This window comes from Alligator mississippiensis, chromosome 6 (assembly GCF_030867095.1).
Source record: "Alligator mississippiensis isolate rAllMis1 chromosome 6, rAllMis1, whole genome shotgun sequence".
NCBI lineage: Eukaryota > Metazoa > Chordata > Crocodylia > Alligatoridae > Alligator > Alligator mississippiensis.
In genome coordinates, this window is record NC_081829.1 from 8,432,378 (window position 1) to 8,453,321 (window position 20,944).

A 20,944-nucleotide genomic window follows, 5' to 3' on the forward strand; every position below is an offset into this window, starting at 1 on the left:
TTGGAGCAGTAGATCTTAAAATATAACTACTGTGTAATATTGTACTAGGAGAGCACATCTGATCATTGCTTTAACTATAGCACAGTATTCCTTCCAACATGTACACAATCTAGGGGAAAATAGGCTACCCATAGATTCACCGAAAGAGGTCTGTGATAACTTAGCATGAGAATATTAGTAAGTAGTACTTGCTATTCATGAAGTCTTGCATTAAGACCTGACTTAACTGTCATTAGGATTCTTAAAGTAAGGCTAAAATATGACCATAAAAACCCCTGTTGTTTATGTAGTCTGACTTTGCAGCTTCTTTCCAACTCTGCTTTTGGGCATTGCAGGTGAGGCAGCTTTTTATAAGAAAAAAATTTCCTCCCTCCTGCTCTTACTTTCCAATTACACTTGTTGTGAGTAATTTCAGCATCATAATGATACATCTATTTTGGCATAATATGGTAATTTCAAATCCTGCTATTTTAATTCTACTCTGTTGCTCAGTACAACAGCACTTTGTTTTGGGATTTTGACTTTTGCGTTTCTTATGAGATGGTTATGTTCTCATTATCACAGTTTGCACTGGTTGCAAACCAATTCTTGTGATTGATCACCTAACATGCTGTGAGCAAATTGCTCTCTATGGTTATTTGTAATATTTGGATATGAAAAGAACCTCAAACTTTGAAGTCAACCCTTTGTTCTAGTTACACACCTACAGGACTGTTTTATTTTAGTTAAAATAATCTGAAACACCTTCCCCCGCCCGCCCCCCCCCCCCAAGGATTTTGTACCACTGCGAGAGCAGTTGTTTGAGGGTGAACTTCCTAAGATTGCCCACAAACACCAAAAATCTTCTCCTGTTGCAGGCTACAATAGGTAATCTGCAGACTTCTGGTTTTAAGACTTGATTAATACAAGGTGCTGAATATACATAATCTTTGTGGATACCTCTGCAAATTGAACATACTCATTATGCCATAGGATTCTGCCTTTAGAGAAAATTAGGCAGTTTAATCTCAATTTTGGAAGGTCACACATTTGCTGATCCTTTCTGGTGAAGAAAAAGATATTTCTCTATATCAATACACTCCTTTTTAGCAACCAGGAGGTGGGGTCAAGGAAGGGAGAACAAACCCCCTTCTCTATAATCATGTGCAATCAAAATGGCCGACAAGGGGAAAAGGAGAATGTGGTGCTGTGCTTCTTTTCAATGAATCACAAATTGAGAAAATTTTATTTTATAGATACACAGGAAGAAATAGGCATCTTTTCAGGAAAGAAACTGAGTATAGCTGACTGTCTACTCTGAACCTCACAAGATTTCCTGGTTTGTTCCTTCAGTGTGCAGACAAAGTCCCCCATTCAGATCACAGAAGTAGGAGCAGTGGTTTAGATAAGCTTTTGGAGTTGGGTTGTGTTAAGAACCAGAGCTGTCCTCCGAAATTGCAGGAGTAGGGCACTGCCAGGATTTCTTTAGATGCTCGGTGAAAATTTGTTTTCTATGTGCAGCCATATTTTTTTTTAAGCAGACAACAGTGTTAGGATGCATAAAGAATGAGATGGAAAAGTCACTTGTAATATCATTGTAGTCCAGTGTTCAATTTGGGTTACCTTGTCTCCAAAAAAATGATACAGAAGAAATTGCACTTAGATGTTGGACAATAGGTCAAAGGCATGAAAAGATTTTCTTATGAGGAGCTATTAGGATTGTTTAGAGAGGTGTCAATTAAAAGCTAGCATTGTAAAAGTCTGGAAGGTGATATATGGTATACAGAAAGTAAATTGGGGATTAAATTAATTATAGTGGGTCCATTCTAAACAGTCTTTAATGCAAGTATTTTAAGTCAGTTGAGGAAAAAGGCCTTCCTTGTTTTATGTTGATGCCTAAAGCTCCAATTAGCACCCATTGTGCAGGGTGCTGTACAATATTTATTGTCCACAATCCATATTGAGTGAAGCATATCTTTTAGTGTCTTTGTAGACATTGACTCACAAGGTCTGCGAAGTGAAGGGAGTACATTTTAACCACCATTTATTTCCAAAAGACTTCAGTGACGGAAACATGGAAGTGCTTTCTAGCATCAGCATTCTTTATGTAGCATTCATTATTATCTGTATGCCCTGTCAGGTCAGCCACAGAATAGCGTGGCATTTTGAGGTCCATAAAGAACTCATCCTTCAAATTTGGCACATATCTGTGGCTGCTTCTTTATTGCAAATACTTTTATGATTCTGGATCATAATATGGAGCCACTCTGTGTACAGTAATGGTGGTTAAATTCTGTGGAAGGTGAGCAGTCATGGAGCGGAGGTAGCTGGATTCTGACACTTCAGCCTTCACGAACTATAGGACTTCCATGTGTTATTGGCTGATAAAGGGTCTGGGCCCAGGAGAGGCCTGGACAAGCATGAAAGGTGACTAACAAGGATTGTGATGGAGTATAGAAACACCAGAGCCTGGCCGCTGTGCCACAACGCTGTCCAGGACCACCTGGTGAAAGCCATCCCAGCTGCAGTGGGGGAGATCTCCGTGAACCGCACCGTCCCGGGCTGGAGAGCCAGATGCGCCCTGATATCACCATCACAAATGAGGGGGCCAAGAAGATCATGATCGTGGACATCACCATCCCATTCGGGAACTGGCGCCAAGTCTTCATGGACACCCAGGCTTGCAAGCGGAAGAAGTACGCCCCACTGGCCCACATCCTGAGGGGCCGCAGCTATTACGTGATGGTTGCGCTCATCATGAGAACACTCAGAGCCTGGGACCCCAGCAACAAAAGTGTCCTGCATGCCTGCCGCCTCTCCCGCTGCTTCGCCAAGCTGATGTGCTGCCTCATGGTGTCCAGCACCATCCATTGGTCCCGTGACATCTACGTCGAGCACATCATGGGTCATCACCAATACACCGAACCCACCAGACCGACTGCTACCAGACCCAGAAGTCCACCAGGTGCAGAGGGGAACTGCCTGAATCCTCCTCTGCATCTGATGGGGTCCGAGAGGAATCTTCAATGATGGACCACTCCACTCCACCCAAAAAGGACCCCCGCAATAAGACTCTATAAGACTGCAAACCTTTTGCAACCTACCCCCTCCACGTTTAGACCATTGTATGGGCTCGTGTGTATCTATCCTCTTTCTCTCTCAATGTTGCGACCCCCCCCTCCCTCCCCTTCTCCCACCCCTTTCCCCATCCCTTAGTTGGCTAACTTTTGTATTTTCTGTAACCTAGTTGTGTTCCCCTCCTCACCCCCATTTCTCTTACATTAGTGCCTTGCTCAGGCACTCTTTATTTCCCTTCTGGCTTTTTGTCATCTTTTTGGTCATGACTCATAACATTTACTAATAAAATTCAATGTTCTCCCAGAATTACCTCTCAAAGAGCCCAAGAAACACCTCAAAAGTTAATATAACTCAAAAAAATGTGAGAGATACCTCTTCTCTCCCACTGGAAACCTAAAATGTCCCACCAGTAAGGTCTCTCTGGTGCATTCATTATTTTCCTGGAGAAGAATGAACCAACCTCCCAACAGTGTAAAAGCCAAAAAGCTTGACGAGCTGAAGAAGCGTAGTCTGTCTTTGTTCTCTCCTAACTTATACAAGAAAGAAGATATGATGTCCTATCATCGGTCAGATGAGATATAGAATAATATGATATCACCTTGTCCTAGGAGTTATCTGGGAGGGTTAACCGTTCTGCAGCAATCATGCAGAAGCCCCATCTTGTGATGCAGTACCCAATCTTTGATAGCCCAGACTGTACCTACAACACTGAGCAAGTAACATGAGGGCAGCAGCATGCTTTGCATTCCTGTCCAACCTGTGTATTTTATTTCCAGACTTTTCTGGCTGTGAGCTGTCACAGAATTTTGTGGGTAACGTTCTCGGTGGACCGTGGTTGGGGGCAGCAGTGATAAGTAAACAGGCTTGAAAGTTCAATGAAAATATAAGATTTATCGCTTTCAATAAACTTCTGCAACTTTTCTTAAGGCGGAGTAATATTTGAAGAGCAGCTATGACCATGCAGTAAGGCAGTGTCTAACTAGGGACATGGCAAAGGACAAATATTTAGACAAATATTAGAATGCCTTTAAAATAGCAAATGGGGCTTAAAAAGTGTTATAGGCTGCTGACAGACATGAAAACCCGCTCTATCCCCCCACGTCACAAGAAGCAAAACATTAGTTTGACCCAGCTCCACAGTGTGTATATATCATGTGCTTCAAGCGGGGCTTTTTGGGGCTTTTCTCTAAAGCTGATTCAATCAGCCATTAGATAAAGCACCAAAAAAGCCCTGCTGAAGCGCCCAATCTATACAGTCATTGGGTGAGCTGGGTCAAACTAACATGAGATCTCTTCTGGGCATTCACTGGGTTTGGCACAGGGGTGAGCCAAGTTTAAAGTAAAGCACTGTTTTTTTTGGAGTTTTTTATGTCTGTAAGCAGGCATCATTTTCACTGAAAAGCAAGGTGATGTTAGCAGAAGAAATAATTCTGTGGGGTGTTCTAGTTCAGGGGTCCGCAACCCCCAGTGTGTTTGCCAGAGCATGGCATGTGAAGGCATTTTGCTTTGCATGTGCACTTCGGGGCAGTCGGCAGGGAAGGGGCTCGGGGTTGCAACGAGGATTGGGCCCCTCGCAGCTTCCCCCGCCATCCACCCAGAGGCATGTGTGCGTCTGCTGCCAGCAACAAACTGGCCTGAGGCTCCACAGACCTCAGTGCAGAAGTTTGCAGCCTCCCAGCTGCCTGCTCCAGCCAGCCTGGGCCCCTGCTGCCTGCAACAGAGCCTGGTCTGCTTGCAGCAGGTGGCAGGAAGGTTGCAAGCCGCTGCGCTGAGGTCTGCGGAGTCCCAGCCTGGCTTGTTGCTGGCGGCGGGTGCATGAGTGCGGACAGCAGGACAGGGGCCAGGGCTCTACTACCAACAAGTATGGGGCCCCTCGTGGCTCCCCTGCCATCCATGCCTGGCACGCCAACATCTTACAAGTCAAGGTTGGGGTGTTTTTGGTACTCTGTCCAAAAATGTTGCCGATCCCTGTTCTAGTTGTTGGCACATTTACTTTGAAAGTTTCTAAGGATGCTATCAGTTTTAACATCTATCAAGAAATGCTTAACGAAAACACATTTGGGAAAAAAAAGAAGCATTGTCCCTTTCTCAACTTTAGTGACATTGAGAGACTCATCATTCTTTGAAATTAGGAATTAGTTTGTATTTTAGCCCTACAGAAAAGGAAGGATTCTCTGGGTAGAATAACGAGTAGTTTTTTGTAACTAGGCAGCCCATAAGATCAATGGCAGTTCTGTGTGCTGATACCTCCCTATTCATATTGTTCCCGTCACTATTGTATTTCAATATGAAAAGAAAACTAATTTGGACCAGATTAGAATCCCTCATCTTTATTTGTTTAGAAATTCTTCTTGTGGAAATGGAAGTTTTGACCTTTGTAATGTGAAGAGAGACCATATTAATTCTAAATCTCCATTGTATGCTTTTTCTGTACCCTACAAAACCGGTAAATAAGTGGATTTTTTTTTTGTAACTTTGAATGTAGCTATGTTGCAGTTCATATTAATTGTAACTCACAAAATAAGGATCAATGAGGTTCAATAAGGAACAAGTACAAAGTCCTGCACTTAGGATGGAACAATCCCACGCTTCAGTACAGGCTGCGGGCTGGCTATCTGGGCCGCAGCTTTGCAATAAACTGAATATGAGCCAACAGTGTGCCCTTGTTGCCCAGAAGGCTAACAGCATACTGGGCTGCATTGGTAGAGTTGCCAGCAGGTCAAGGGAAGTGATTCTTCCCCTCTGTGTGACACTGGTGAGGCCACATCTGGAGTACTTTGTCCATTTTGGGGCCCCCACTATGGAAAGGATGTGGACAGATTGGAGAGTCCAATGGAGAGCAGCAAAAATGGCTAGGGGCACATGACTTATGAGGAGAGGCTGAGAGAACTGGCTAATTTAGTCTGGAGAAGAGAAGACCGAGAGAGCATTTAATAGCAGCCTTCAGATACCTGACGGGTGCTTCCAAAGAGCGTGGAGCCGGACTGTTCTCAGTGGTGGCAAATGACAGAACAAGGAGCAACATTGCAGCAAGGGGGTTTAGGCTGGATATTAGGAAAAACTTTCTCACTAGAAGGGTGGTGAAGCACTGGAACAGGTTACCTAAAGAGGTAGTGGAATCTCCATCCTTCGAGTTCTTTAAGATCTGACAAAGCCTTGGTTAAAATAATCTAGTTGGGGCTGGTCCTGCTTTGAGCAGGGGGTTGAACTCGATGACTTCCTGAGGTCCCTTCCAACACTAATTTTCTATGGTTCTAAATCCAGCATTGAGGAGGGAAGTGTTAATTTGTTGTAGTGTACATTATTTTGGTCATCTGGGATGTATTGTAATGATTGTAATGTTTTGTTTCTTATAGTTCGAAGACAAATCTGATGCAGTTTTTGACCTTACAGAGAAATGTAAGTGCTCTTTTAATTTATATATACTTAAGAATGAGCTGAAGTTTAGTATTGGATGCATATTGCTTGTTAAACCCAAACCTGGTATTTTTGAAAATCCCAGTCTTTTTACCTCTTTCTAGGTGGTGATATTTTGGATGCAGAGATGTCTGAGGACACGGATCACAACCTAGCACCTGCCCTTGATGGCATATCCTATGGAATGCAGAATCGAGCAGGATCGGCAAACTCGCTGCTGGATGAGGATGATTATTTTCTGAACTCTGGGGATCTTGCCGGGATTCCAGTTGTTGGGAGTGACAATGAGGACGATCCGAATTTCTCTCCAAAGGACAGTCTCCCTTCTGTGATTCACGCTGAAGATAGCTTGGGAGAGGGGAAAAGAGTTACAGAACATGAGTTGGACAGTGAAAAAGAACTTCAAATACAAAATGCAATCCAAAAGGACCTCACTTCACCATTTGACCAAGGCCCTATTTTTAAGTCAATTCGGAAAGATTTTAGCATAACAAGAGATAATGGCAAGGAGACTTTTTCAACAAAGGAGAAAAACAGAGAAGGACCTTTTCAAGAACGTGAAAAACGTTTGGAAAAAATCCCTAAGGAGATAGATTCCAGATTGAAAAGCAGTTTCCATGATAAAACAGGTAACAATTGGACCCACAGAAATAGCAGTATAGGGTAACAGGAAAAAGAGAAATAGCTATAGTTCAACATTAAAATGAGTTATTAAATGCATTTTCTTTATGAGCATAACGTGTCCAGCTGAATGCAGGGAAAACATTTAGCAACATTTTACAAGGCTCAAAATATAACAAATTTTGTTTTTAAAGCTAGAATTTTTAGAGAGGCCTAAAGGTATTTGATATCTTACCTCCTTAAGTTCCTTTTGGAAACCACAGCCTAAACCCCAGTTTGGTTGCTTCCCCCAAAGGAAGTGTGTCATTTTAGACTTTTTAAATGTGATGTCCGAACAAGTTTTCTGCAACCTGTGATTGAATAACTCTTTATACATCCACCTCCTCCTTGAGCTTTGTTTTTAAAGCACAGAGGATGAAGTTTAAATCAGTAAGTCTTCAGTGCAGTCAAGATTCTGTAAAATCCCTTTCTGAAAGTATTTTATAGTTAGATCTATGCTTTATATTTAACAAAAAAATACAACCGTGTTACAGGGATATTAAAAGTGCAGGTTACTGTAAAAAGAAAAGAAGTTTTTTGTAAGTAATGAATTGATTGCTGCCTTTCACTGTTGATATGTGCATTTCATAGTGGTATTGAAACTCAGTGATGCCTCCCAGAAGTGATCCAGATAGCAACTTAAAGACCCACTTGCTAGGACCAAAGAAACAGGAATTTGCTTCATGTGGCCCCTTTCCCCAGCCAGCATGGAAAAGCCAAGGTGTTGCCTTTAAATCTGTTCCCTAGCTAAGGAAGCCTGAAAGATACCTGGTCCATTCACCTATTTCAAACTTGCCAGGCTCTAAAAGCCACAGCACAACATGGGATGCCATGCCAAACTTGATAAAAACTGGGCAACCTGAATTGAATATACAGTTTAACTCGGGAAATAAGAGAGGTAACTGTAGGGCTGGTCTAGGAATAAATTGTTCCTGACTATTGCTTATTGAAATTCTGCAGGGCATAAAGCTCTCATGTTTGCCATTGTGTATGCTTGGTCATACACTCACAAATCCTTGTACCTTAATAAATATTTTGCAATCAATGCTTTTACAAACTTAGGCGATATGTTAGGGTAAATCTTTATTTTTAAAATGTTGTAGGAAACCCAGTATATTTTAACATATCAAATGATTATTCTCAAAGTTTATTTTCCAGGATATTAGTAAGGTAGTACCTTTCAGGTGATGGAAATGCAAAAGGCAGAAAAGCAAGAAAAAGCTGGATGAATACTTCTGTTTTGGAATATCCACAGCCAGATATAAATATTAAGTCAGAAACATGGCAGGATCATCAGAATATACTGGTTCACCTTGGGAGGCAGAGAACCACAGGGAAGGAAGTTTGCTTCAGTATTTTATGACCATTTCATTGAAATGGGGAATTAATTACCAAGTGAAATGCTGAAAACATTCAATTCCCCTTAAGCACTCTCTCCTGACTTTCTGTGGGGGAAGAGGGAGCCATTTGGTTTAGTTGGTTTTAATACTTTAATACTAGGGAGGTTCTTAGACATTGCAGAGATGGACGTTGATATGAGACCCTTAAGAGACACCAAGCAGTTACTCCTCTAACAACTGTATTCATTTATATTTAATGTAAATATTTTCCACAGTTACTAATCAAGTAGAAGAAACAATTCGGACACAGTTAGCACCACAAGCTCCAGAATCGAATTTCAGGGTAAGCTATGGCATCAGCCACTTCTTACTTTTGTGAGTCTAGCAACATATTTTGTGAAGTTTAAGGTATAAACTTTAAAAGTGAATATTTTATAACAAATATGGTAGTATTAGTGTGGTGTTGTAGCTGTATGGTCCAGGAATTAAGCAAGAAGCAAAGATTTCATAGGGTGAGATGTCTTGTTGGACCAAATGCACAGTTGGGATAGAGTTTAGACAAGCTTTTGAATGAAAAATATTCTTCATCAGGTCTGAGGTGTAAAAACTATGCTGTGCTGGCTTTTACTCCTCAGACTTGATGAAGAATATCTTAGAATGAACATGCACTTTTTGTCTCCTTAGATCATTTTACTACCTGGCAAATTCAAATGCTGATTATTTTAATCTTACTGATCCTGTCTCTGAATGAATGATATCAGTAGAATAGTTGTATTTTGCTAATTGATTCTATGAAAGAAAGTACAGAATAAGTGAATTCTTGGGAGTTGACCACGGTTGGGTTGTGATTTCTCCCTATAATTTCTGAGCCTACCACTTTAAAGTGGATGTTGTATTGTTTACAAGGAGAAAGTATTTTAGGGAAGGGAAACAGCCATTTTAAAAAATGTAATTTAAACATTAGGAGTGTCATAATTCTTTTCCATACTCTTGTGTGTCAGGAGTCTAGCTACCTATTTTCTAGTAAGGAACCCATTGGACAAGAACTGGGGAATTCCTTTACACCAAGCATTAGAATTAAAGAAGAGCCTTTGGATGATGAATACGATAAAGCTATGGCACCACCGCAGGGACTATTAGACAAAATTAAAGATGAACCAGATAACTCTGAGGTAAGTGTGCCTTTCTGTTTCATACTTTGGTTTTTATCCCAGAAACTGGATACGGATTAATTCCTGAACTTGATTTGTTGGTTGAAACTTAACCTTGAGAAGCAATACAATTTAATAGAAAGGCTCTTTCTTTTACCACCAGCAAACCCAAAACTAATTATTTGTCCCTGTCTCATGACACCATATTCTTGAAAATATAATGCTGTTTCTGTTGAGTAAAAAAAAATGCTGTAATATGTCATTTTTAACATGGTTTATTGTAACATTTACAGCCAGAATAGATGCCTTTAGTTCAACCTATGACAATATCTTGTTTAAAAGCCAATATCTTGTTTAAAAGCCCTGAAGCAGCCAGGGCCAGCCTTTTGAGCAGGTGTGCCACAAATTAGCCCCCACCCTCCCCGAGTGTCACTTCAATCCTTTTGCACAGTCTGCTGCTTTGCTTTTTGTTCTCTGTTCTATATGCTGATTTTATTTATTTTTTTCCTCACCATGTGCCCTGCACAGAGGCTGCCCGTGCCACTTTAGCATAAATGTCTCAGGTTGGTCACCCCTACCCTAAGTTTGTAATTCATATTTTCCTGAAAAAAAATTGTAAATTGTTACAACTTTTTTTTAATCTTAATAGTTTTATTTCTAAGCATTAAGGGCTAAGAACAATTTTAAAAAGAAATTTCAGAGCCTTGAACATAAAAGCACTTAACCAGATACCTAGCTCCTACTGATTTAGTATGTGCTAGCAGGATTTTCTGAATTAAGACCAGAATTTGTGGAATTTTTGGTGATTTTATAGAAGCAAGGTTTAGTGGTTGTAAAGTTAAGAATCCCTGGTTTAATGGACTGAATACAGTACTAAATGTCCACATCTTTGTTACTGGTTCATTTTGTGATTCTAAGCAAATCATTTCCATTGACCTCAGTTGTACTATATATAATATGACCGATACTTGCCTGATAGGCTGCTGTGGTAGTGCTTGTATAATGCTTTTACGAATGAGAGAACTGTGTGTATATAATGTGCTTATAATCACTTAATATTGAGAAAACAAATATAGCACACTAGGGATCAAAATAATATTTGTGGGGATGTCAACATGTTCATTAATGTACTTTAGGTAATGCACATTAAATCTAGTACCTTTGGGAGCCTATACACGAGCGTGGAGGCTGCTCCGACACGCTGAAATTCCAGTACGTCAGAGCTGACTCGATTAATCGGTTACCCAGGTTAAACAGGTGATTTAACCTGGTGGTTTAACTCGATTAATCAAGTCTGTTGGAGCATGGCAATTATTGTACTCCAGCAGCCTCCTGCATCTCGTATATCAGTGTCCCTGTGCTTAAAAATGGCAGCAGGGGTGCTTGAACTAAAATTCGTTGAATGAGTTCATTGAATGAGTTCAAGTGCCCTCCACCACCATTTTTAAGTACGGGGATGCTGATACATGAGATACAGTGGCGCTTTAATTAGAGCTGGTCTTGGAGCCACTCTGATCAAAGCGCCACCCCCACCCCACCCCTGGAGAACATGTAAAAGAGCTTTCCATTGTGAGGTACTAGAAAAAGGCCCATTAGCTTATTTTAATCCACATTAGCTAAAGAGCATGGTTTTTTGTGATGCTTTCATGCGCATTAAAGCATACATGTAGACATGCCCCCTGTCTAAGATGATATAAAATTTAGGGCTTGTAGACACTGTCCATCTGTCTCATGAGTTTGGTGCCTCTCTTCTGGCTCTGTTCTTGTTTTGATTTTCTGTTTGATCTCCATGCCTTGTTGTATCTTCCTCTTCTTTTGTGTCTGCCTATTTTATTCTTCCTATCTGTTTCTTGTCTGAAAATACTTTAAAAGCTGCTCCCTGGTGCCTGCTAGTTCCAAGCGAACAACAGTGTCACACATGGATAAGTGTAAAGAAAAACTTACTATATACTGATTAACACTGAGCACATTATTTGTAGCAAATTGTTTAGATTTTGCCACGCTTCCTGTAATATCCATGTAACAGTTTTCATTTTGTTCCCCCCCCATGATTTTTGTCTTAATGTTTTGTATTATTCCTGAATTTTGTTTACTCTCTGACCTGTTGTTGGGTATCCATGACAACCCTAAATTGGATTTTTAACTCTGTGTCTCTTTTGGGACTCACTATAAGAGTATATCATTCATTTGTATACTTAATAATGGGCAGATCCTTATTTTAGGCTGCATGAATATGGCGGAATGTAATGCAAGATGTCCTTAGGTGCTTATCAAAGGTCGTATTAATGCATGTCAGCGAAGACTTGGAAAATAAGTTGTACAAAATTTAAATCGTCAGACACAAATCCATTGGGTAAAACCTTGCAGGTATCAACTTCATTTGTTACTGGAGGGTAATACGGAGTGTGATGAGTTAGATTTAATTTTGCTTTGTTCAATGTGGAATGTTTTTCCTGCAATCTGAAATACAGAACACTCTTTGGCACAAGCTATTTTTAAGGCTGAAACTTTCTAGCTTCCAGCTCAGATGCATTGCAATGAATGTATGCTGTCTAAGGGCTTAATCTTGCACAATTGACATTAGGATGTGATCCAGTTCCTATCCTGAGGGTGGCTGCTGTAAACACTATAGTTTGGGTTGTTTTAAAACTTGCTTACAGTTGACTTGTAAAGTTTTAAGAGTTGCAAACCATTACAGTTTTTATTATGTAAAAAAGCACGCACGTGAGAGAATATTAAACACTTTAAAATAGGCTTTTGTCTGTTGTTCACACAAACAGTTTAGTTTCCCCTTTTTAAATGTTGCAGTCCATCAGTACCAAAGTGGACTAGTACCTCTGGGGGCTCTTGTGAGAATTCCAAAGATAATTCATTTAATTGTCTTACTAAAGACATTCTGCAATTTTCCCTCATAACTCAACAGAAATGCTGTGAAATTTTTAACATGTAGTCCATAGGTGTTAGTGTCCCCAAGCACCTGTAAATAATTGGGTAAATCTCGTCTGCCTTTGTGGGCTCCCTGTTGGAGAGAAATAAATGCAGTGTGTGTTTTGAAAATAGTTTGAAATTTCCTATATCGTGCACTTCACTTACATGTAATGGATGAATGCATGTCTTGTTTAACCTGGGTAAGGCCATGGTGTTACCTATTGCTCACATTGTAACCAACCTTAGTTCTCTGCCTGGTAAGTTCATAAACTGCTCAAGGGTGTAAGAACTCTTGGTCCCATCTTGTACTTTGTAACAATTTGTACCTTGCTTGGATAGGTAAAGAATTTTGAGCAGAATAGGTCCTGTCAAATTTCAGGATTGCCATCAGGACCATAAGGTGCTCTGAGAAACAAGTTATTGAGCATTGTTTGCATAGACTTAAGGTAAATGCATCCTCCAGGAAAGCATAAAGCCTCTTTGCAGTCCAAAAAATACAGTTGGGGAATGGATAGTTTTGTGTTCAAAATATTCAACTAAGTCTATTTGTTCTTTTTTTTTTTTTTTTTTTTTCCCTTTTGCTTTTAGGAATATGGCCAGCAGCCAAAAACTCAGGAAGGGGAGCTGAAAATCAGCGCTGTATTTTCAGTCAGTGGCAGCCCTCTTGGTAAGGAACAGGAGAGACCAAACTTAATTAAAATTGTACGCATCTGTTATATTCCACATTTGTTATTTCTAACTGCAGCAGAAATGAAGTCTGGTTTGACTTAGACACTTTGGTATATCTGTGGTTGGAGATTACAAAATACTTCAGAATCAAGAACTTAATCTGCTAGGGCAGATTTAATTTTAGCAATGGGTGAAACTTGCTGCCATGCAGAAGGCCAGCACAAGCCACATACATTTGCATAGCTTATGCAGTCCTAAAGTCTCACTTCAGGGAAGACGTTAACTCAGTGCATTTTAGCTGGTAGTATATAATTTTTCTTGTTTTTCTAGCTCCACAGCTGACATCAGGTTTCCAGCCTGCTGTGTCATCCTCTGGTGTAAATAAAATGCTTCCTTCAGTTCCAACCACGGCCATCCGGGTTTCCTGTTCTGGCTGTAAAAAAATCCTCCAGAAGGGGCAAACGGCATACCAGAGGAAAGGCTCGACTCAGCTCTTCTGCTCCACACTGTGCCTCACTGGATACACTGTTCCAGCTTCTCGCCCACCAGCTTCTACCAAGAAAACCTGCTCAAGTTGCTCAAAGTAGGGCAGCATTTTAGTTTCTTGCTGTACCCACTAATATTCTTTATCTGTTGACTGAACTGTCTGCAAATGGTAGTGTGAGCTCACTTTCCTGTCACTGGACAAGGACTGTATTATGCAGCTATATATGCTTTTAAACCTTTTCTGTCTAACATAGTTTTCTCGCTTACAATACATTTCCAAAAACTGCTGGAAATTGGAGTGCACATTTTTGTGAGAAATACAGTAAGAGCAGTTTCTGCTGCTTACCAGCAGAAAAGTGAAAGTAAAATCTTCAGCCATCCACAGGAAACAGAACACAGAGCAGGCTTTGCTCCCTAGCCACTGCTACTTAGTTACTTACTATAAGGAAATATCTTTTTTTATTCTGCCTTTCAAAAACAAGATGTATATAATATTTGAGGGGGTGTTGTATGTGAGAAAATATGGTATGCTTTTTGACCTCTCACCCAGAAATTCATACATTTTTATTTGCATTGAAAATTAACTGCAATAGAAATGTATGCCTGAAGACGTACTGAGTTCCCACCCCCCCCACTTCAGATAATGCAGTCTTACATAATCTTACGCACTTTGTATAAGTTTTTGGAACACATTTAATGTGATCCTTTCATCTTAAAAAAAATTCTTTGGCTTTAATAAGTTTAATGTCAAATTTTAGTAGTTGAATGTTTGGATCAGATTTTGTGAGATTCACTAAAAATTGAAGTATTCCGATCTAGTCATCAGACTTCACAAAGAGTATAGGCTCTCCATTCCACGAGACTTTGTTATCATTATGTAATATTTGTTAATCTCTGCTAAACCGAAAAGCAATGGCATTATTGAACACAAAACATTTATTTTGACGTGGGGCATAACAGGTCTCAAGTTTCATATGCTTGCTTCCTCTGCCCAGTATGGAAAAATCAACTTTCCCTTATAAGCATAATTGGAAAAAACCTCCCCTGGATAAGAAAGTAAGCCTCTGTTTTACAGTCCTGTTAAAATTTTGAGCCAGGATTTCTCTCCTGCTCTAGAACCGGTTTTAATTGTTATAAGCGGTGTTGTGACAAAAAACGATTTCCAAGCTAACCTAAGAGAGATTTTGGGAATCACTGTTCAAACTACCATCAATATCAATATACTGTAACTTGAGACAAATTAATAACTTCTCAGCTGAATTGTGGCAGGATTTGCGTATCAAGGGGAATTCTTCATAGTTATGTTTTTCGTTATGGAAGTCATTTTGAAAAATGAGTGCACCTTTGTTTTTAAATGACTTTCTGATGCCAGCAACAGATTTGTTACCTTCAGATTTACAAGGTCATCTTAACATAAAAATGAAATCGGCAATTTATTATTTTAAGTATTTGATACATCACTGTAAAATCCCACATAGCAATGTCCAGTTGTCTTATCTGCGTTCTGCACTTATGGGTAAAGAATTAGTTCTCTGTAAGATATGTGGTGCTGTTTTAAACTTCTACTGCATGTATCCTTCCAACAAAAACGTTGTGATAAAAGATTGTTCTCTAGGAAACTTGAAGGCAATTTAGTCAAAATAGGTCCAGTGTGTACAGGAACAGATAGGAAGGGGAAGAAAAGAAAGGCTAGCTAGTCTGTTAAATCCAGCAAGTAACTCTCTCGAGTAGAGCAGCAGAAGAGGACAACGGAGGAAGAATTGGAACAGCAGTGGTCAAGCTGACATGGGGTGATGGAGTTGCATTCTTTTTGTAGGTTTTTTCTTCCCCTCTGATCAATGTAGATCTTGTTAAAAGAACTCCTTCAAATTTTAATCCAGGCATTCTGCATTCTGAAATTCATCGTGAATAGCTTATATCTCTCTTCCCTTTACTGAATTTAAAAGCAGAATTACAGTTTGTTTAGTTGTTACTCTATGTTAATTTATAAAGCATGTAACTTTGGATGATCTTTAAAGTAAGTCACACACACACACACATCCATCCTTGAAAATAAGATTTTAAACCAGGAAGGCCATTTTGTTGTATTTTGCTGGGTTAGACACTCTTGGAATTATGGCTGAAAAAGACTGGTCTATCTAAAGTAAGCCCACAAAGGTGTGAAAGACTTTCTTATCACCACACGTTTTCTCTTCCAGACAGGCTGGATAAAATTAATGAATCCTTTATTTATATTAAGTATAAACCTGCCTTCTGAAAATTTAAAATTATATCAGCCTACATTACACCCTAAACTTTATTATACTCAAAATCATTTAAATAAAAAAAATAAAGTTGATATTTGTCTTATTTTACCAAAATGTTAAAGAAAATTTATCCTCAGAGGTGGTGGAAGTCATGGATTAAATTCCTGAAAGTACAGCTGAAGTATAGAAATGCCTTCTTAGAGGAGTAGCTTCTTGCGGAGGTGCAGAGAGAAAATTTGTTCGTTTTAGTCTAACTAATTCAATTCAATGTCTAGTTTGTTGACAGTTGGCAGGCCAGTTGATTGGAAGTTGTAATACCAGGACAATTCATTTTAAATCATGGATTGGAGGAAGAAAACAAAATATTGGAGAGAGGTCTCCTCTTAAAATTGTTAGAACAAAGTGACCAGAAACAATGGAACGGGCTCCCAAGGGAGGTGGTGCTCTCCCCTACCCTGGGGATCTTCAAGAGGAGGTTAGATGAGTATCTAGCTGGGGTCATCTAGACCCAGCACTCTTTCCTGCCTATGCAGGGGGTCGGACTCGATGATCTATTGAGGTCCCTTCCAACCCTAACATCTATGAATCTATGAATGTTTAATTTACTAATTACATATTTATTAAAACTGTTAAGTTTCAGTGGAAAATAAGTTTTGCAGAACTTTTGCTGCTTTCTTACATGTAGCACTTTTTAAAGTACTTTTACATATCTAATATAAACAGTTAACATTTTTATGCATTTTAATTCCGTTCTAATCTGAATGCATCTTAACACAGATAACAAGTAAAATATTCATTTTCCTATAAAATAAAGATGTTACCATATTCTAATATAATATGTAAAAATTAAGAATCTGAATAAATGTATATTAAACTATCTAGTTACTTAGGTAAGTATGTATAGATAAATTGTATCCTCCTGCATAGCAAAGAGAAGTGCAAAACTTACTGGTTTGCAACTAAATACAGTGTTTACACTATTTGAAAGATTACCAATCAATAAGAGTTGACCTTTCTTTTGGAAAATAACTAAAAACTATTGTTGCCTTACCCCTCCCCCTGCCCTCCAAAAATGCCTGAAGAGATTCATTTAAATCAGCACAGAGAAAACTTCAGTTTAAATCAATTATCTTCATTCTAAAGAATGTGGTTTGTCTGTGGCAGGCTGATATGAAGGTGATATCAAGCTGAAATGTATTCTTTGTTTCCATTATTATAGAGACATTTTAAATCCAAAGGATGTAATCACTGCCCAGTTCGACAATACAAACTCCAGTAAGGATTTCTGCAGCCAGTCGTGTCTCTCTACATATGAACTGAAAAGAAAACCTGTTGTTACTATTCACACTAACAGCATTTCAACCAAGTGCAGCATGTGCCAGAAGAATGCAGTGGTAATTTATGAGCCGTCTTCTGCTTTTTTATTTGAACTTCCAGCAAATCAGAACAGTTTAAATGCCTCTGACACCAAATTCTGTATTACTTGGGGGTTTTTTTCAGATTAGACATGAAGTGAATTACCAGAATGTTGTACACAAGCTCTGCAGCGACGCCTGCTTCTCGAAGTTCCGTTCTGCTAATAATTTGACTATGAACTGCTGCGAGAACTGTGGGGGCTACTGTTACAGTGGCTCTGGCCAGTGCCACATGCTTCAAATAGAAGGCCAGTCAAAAAAGTTCTGTAGTTCAACATGTGTCACGGCATACAAACAGGTACTTTTTTGATACTTATGTCAGATATGCCATGGATTGAAAGCTTATCTGAATTCATAAGGATAGATTTTCATATATAAAGAATAGAGGTTGTTAATGGCAGGCTTCAGTTCTTCCTAGGTTTGCTTAGGATATTTGCCTTTACGCTGCTTGCATAAAGTGACCTAATATTTGAAGAAGGGAGGTAGAAATGGTTTATTCTCGTCTCTTCTACTGACTCTTTCTGGGCACGCCATGTGATTTCTCTTTGCCTCCATCTGTAAAATGGAGATGTTGCTTATCAACCTCAGCATTATTTTAACAGTAAATGTTAGTAAAGTGTTCTAGGCATTGATAGATACCCTGCTGGATATGTGGAATTATGATTTGTGTTATACCAGGAGTGAGACATCCTAGTGCCAAAACTGGAAATATTTAAACACACCTGTCTTAGTAATAATGTGAGAGATCATTTGGATATAACCAAAAAGCCTGAGGACAAAATTGCAATGATAGAGGAATTTATACTCTAAATACTACTGTAATTTCTTGAGAAATCTTAATTCAGACAGACTGGCTTTCATTTTCATACACATTTTCTCTACAAGGTGGGTTAATTTGCATAATAAAAAATGTAAAGTTCTAGATAAATGACCTATTTTATTCTTTCCACAGAAGTCAGCAAAAATTACTCCCTGTGCACTGTGCAAGTCCTTGAGATCTTCAGCTGAGATGATAGAGAGCACAAATAACTTAGGAAAAACTGAGCTGTTTTGTTCAGTTAACTGCTTATCAGCATACAGAGTTAAAATGGTTACTTCTGCAGGTAACTTCCTTTGCCTTTTGTTTTATCTGCATAATTCCACCTAGTTGTTTATCTTGATTGAAAGCAAGGTTTAAAAAATTGGCTAATAAGATTGAACCAAAAGTAACGTTCTTTTTCCGGAGTATACACAATTAGTATGACTACAGATGTTAGATTTTTGAATAACACTAATGTATTTCACCAAGAAAAACTAAAGTTTTTTGCCAACATTTAGTTCGCTACCTCTTCTGTTGTATGTGTGTGCACATGCATAGGCACTTATAAACTATCAAGCTTATACCTCTAAAATATACGTAACCCTATGCACCTGGAAGGCTATTGTTGTGGAGAGAGAGGTTGAACACTGAGCAGGGGACAACTTTTCCAGTCAACTGAGCTAGAGCTGTGCTGGCCCTGTAGCTGGGACACTGCACCCCATGCCCTGCCAAATCTTGCAGATCAGCTAATCAGTGGGGTTGGCCAGAGAGCAATCCCTGGGTCCTGGACACTGCTACCCCATGTCTGGTCCCCCAGTTTGGACTTGGAAGGGGGCAACAGCACTGAGTGCCCTGACAATTTACTTCTAAAAAGTGTACCAGGAAGCTAGCCACTCAGAGCAGGAGACTGTGAAATACTGGGGCTAAGTACAGAAATTCAAAAAGCCCAAGATCCAATCTTCTCAGGTTTTTCTAAGCCGAGTAGCTTGAACCAGTAACAAACTGAATTGACATTCAGTGTTTGGGTGGTCAAGACAGGCAGTAGCCCGCACTGGCCCAGGCCAGGAGCCTGGGGACACACACACACACCACCCCTTCATGGTCAGCTGCCTAAGGCTGTTGAGCCAAGCCCAGTGGCAGCTCAGGGCTGATTGGCTGCTGGACACACGCTATTTCCCCCATCACCCTGCTGTCAGCCACAGGGAGAAGCAAGCCAGCAGAAAATCTCTCCCCAGCCCCTGCCCCTGAGAGGGGAATAGGGACAGGGAACACAGTACCTGGCTCTGGCCCCCCCCCACCTGGGATCTGCCTGGCATAAGGGAAAGACCCCAACTGGGGGCTTTTCACCCTGTGCAGCTTGGGTAGCAGGGCTCCAATTGGCTCATCCCTGCTTCCTCCCCACACCTGTGAGAGGTGGTTTTGGGAATGCACACAAGGAGCCTGGCACTGCCCATCCCAGCCAGGGTCTGCTCAGTGTTGGGGAAAGTCCCTACTGAGGATTTAGCTCCCCTGTAGCCCAGTTAGCTGGGCTGGGGTTGGATCAGCTCAGCCCTGTGAGAGGCTGGGGGGCAGAGAGGGGAATGCACCCAGCTGGGGTCTGCCCGGGATAGGGCAGGGTGGTGAAAGCCCCCACCAGGGGCTTTTCATAACCCTGCAGCCCAGTGAGCCAGGTGGGGATGAGCTGCACCCCCTCCCGGGGAGGGGACAAGTCTGAGCTGATCCCAGGCTGGGTCACTGGGCTGCAGGGTTACAAAAAGCCCCTGGTGGGGCCTTTCACCGGCCTGTCTCAGGCAGATCCCATCTGAGGGGGCTGGTGCCCTCCCCCCGCATTGCCTCTCACAGGTGGGGGGCCTGGGGCGGGGGTGGGCCTGAACCCATGGCAGTCAGGCTGCAGAGGTGCGAAAAGCCCCTAGTGAGGGCTTCCCTTCTGTGAGGGCTTCCCTCACACCAGGCAAACCCCAGCTGGGGGGCCCAGTGCCTAGCTGGGCTGGTGTGTTAAACCCCCCCCCCCCCCCCCCAACGGGCAGGAGTTGGAGAGGGGACAGGGCTGAGGTGATCCCAGCCTGGCAAGCCAGGCTGTAGGGGGATGAACAGCCCCCATTGGGGGTTTCCCCGCTCCTCCTACCCACAATGGGCAGACCGTGGCGGGGGAGTTGGGGGTGGTGACGGGCTGGGCCTGGTGCGTTCTTCCCCTACCCCATCTCCACTCTTGGAGGTGGGGGGCTGGGGAGGAAGCTAGCTCAGCCCAATGAGCTGGGCTGCATGGGAGCAGAAAGACCCTGGTAGGGACATTCCCTCTGTACCAGGCAGACCCCAGCTGCAGGGGCCAGGGCCAGGGCCAGGTTGGTGTGGTTCCTCCTTCCCCCTCTCACCCCCCAGGCTAGGGGCTGGAGAGGGAAAGGGGCTAAGCCAGCCTTGCTCACCTAGCTGCTCCGGAGCAAAAAGCCCCCACTGCTGGGGCTTTCCTTTCCCTTATCCTGTACAGACTGGGAGCTAGGGGGGTCGGCGTTCCATTTTCTTGTTGTCCCCCTTCATCCCACCGGGCTGACAGGTACTGCCTGGGAGCAGAGGCTTTAGTGCCTTAGCTCTGTGAAGGAGGGGCCAGCCCTGCTCCAATGGAGCAGACAGCATAGCCCGGGGCTGCAAAGCATTCTGGGCTACTGGGGGACTGTGAGTTAACTTGAATCAGGAAGGGATATGGGACAGAAGTTCCATTAACTGGTTTGACCTAAATCAGTTAAGTCTGATACTGTGTCCAGCTAGGTTCATCTTAAAC

The 20,944-nt window shown here is 41.4% G+C and overlaps 1 protein-coding gene across 5 annotated transcripts in view; it reads left to right on the plus strand.

Moving 5' to 3' along the window:
• ZMYM4 (zinc finger MYM-type containing 4) overlaps positions 1 to 20,944 on the plus strand; it is a 61,964-nt gene that overhangs the window by 15,645 nt on the left and 25,375 nt on the right. For 3 of the 5 annotated variants that reach the window (XM_014605098.3, XM_019488109.2, XM_014605100.3), the window contains exons 2-10: positions 6,414 to 6,456; positions 6,579 to 7,103; positions 8,750 to 8,817; positions 9,476 to 9,646; positions 13,142 to 13,220; positions 13,553 to 13,805; positions 17,174 to 17,348; positions 17,455 to 17,667; positions 18,322 to 18,472. In XM_014605098.3, the coding sequence (XP_014460584.2) occupies positions 6,414 to 6,456; positions 6,579 to 7,103; positions 8,750 to 8,817; positions 9,476 to 9,646; positions 13,142 to 13,220; positions 13,553 to 13,805; positions 17,174 to 17,348; positions 17,455 to 17,667; positions 18,322 to 18,472 (1,678 nt within the window). The remainder of the gene's footprint in view (positions 1 to 6,413; positions 6,457 to 6,578; positions 7,104 to 8,749; positions 8,818 to 9,475; positions 9,647 to 13,141; positions 13,221 to 13,552; positions 13,806 to 17,173; positions 17,349 to 17,454; positions 17,668 to 18,321; positions 18,473 to 20,944) is intronic. The other 2 variants (XM_059729603.1, XM_014605099.3) reach the window with 2 other exon arrangements.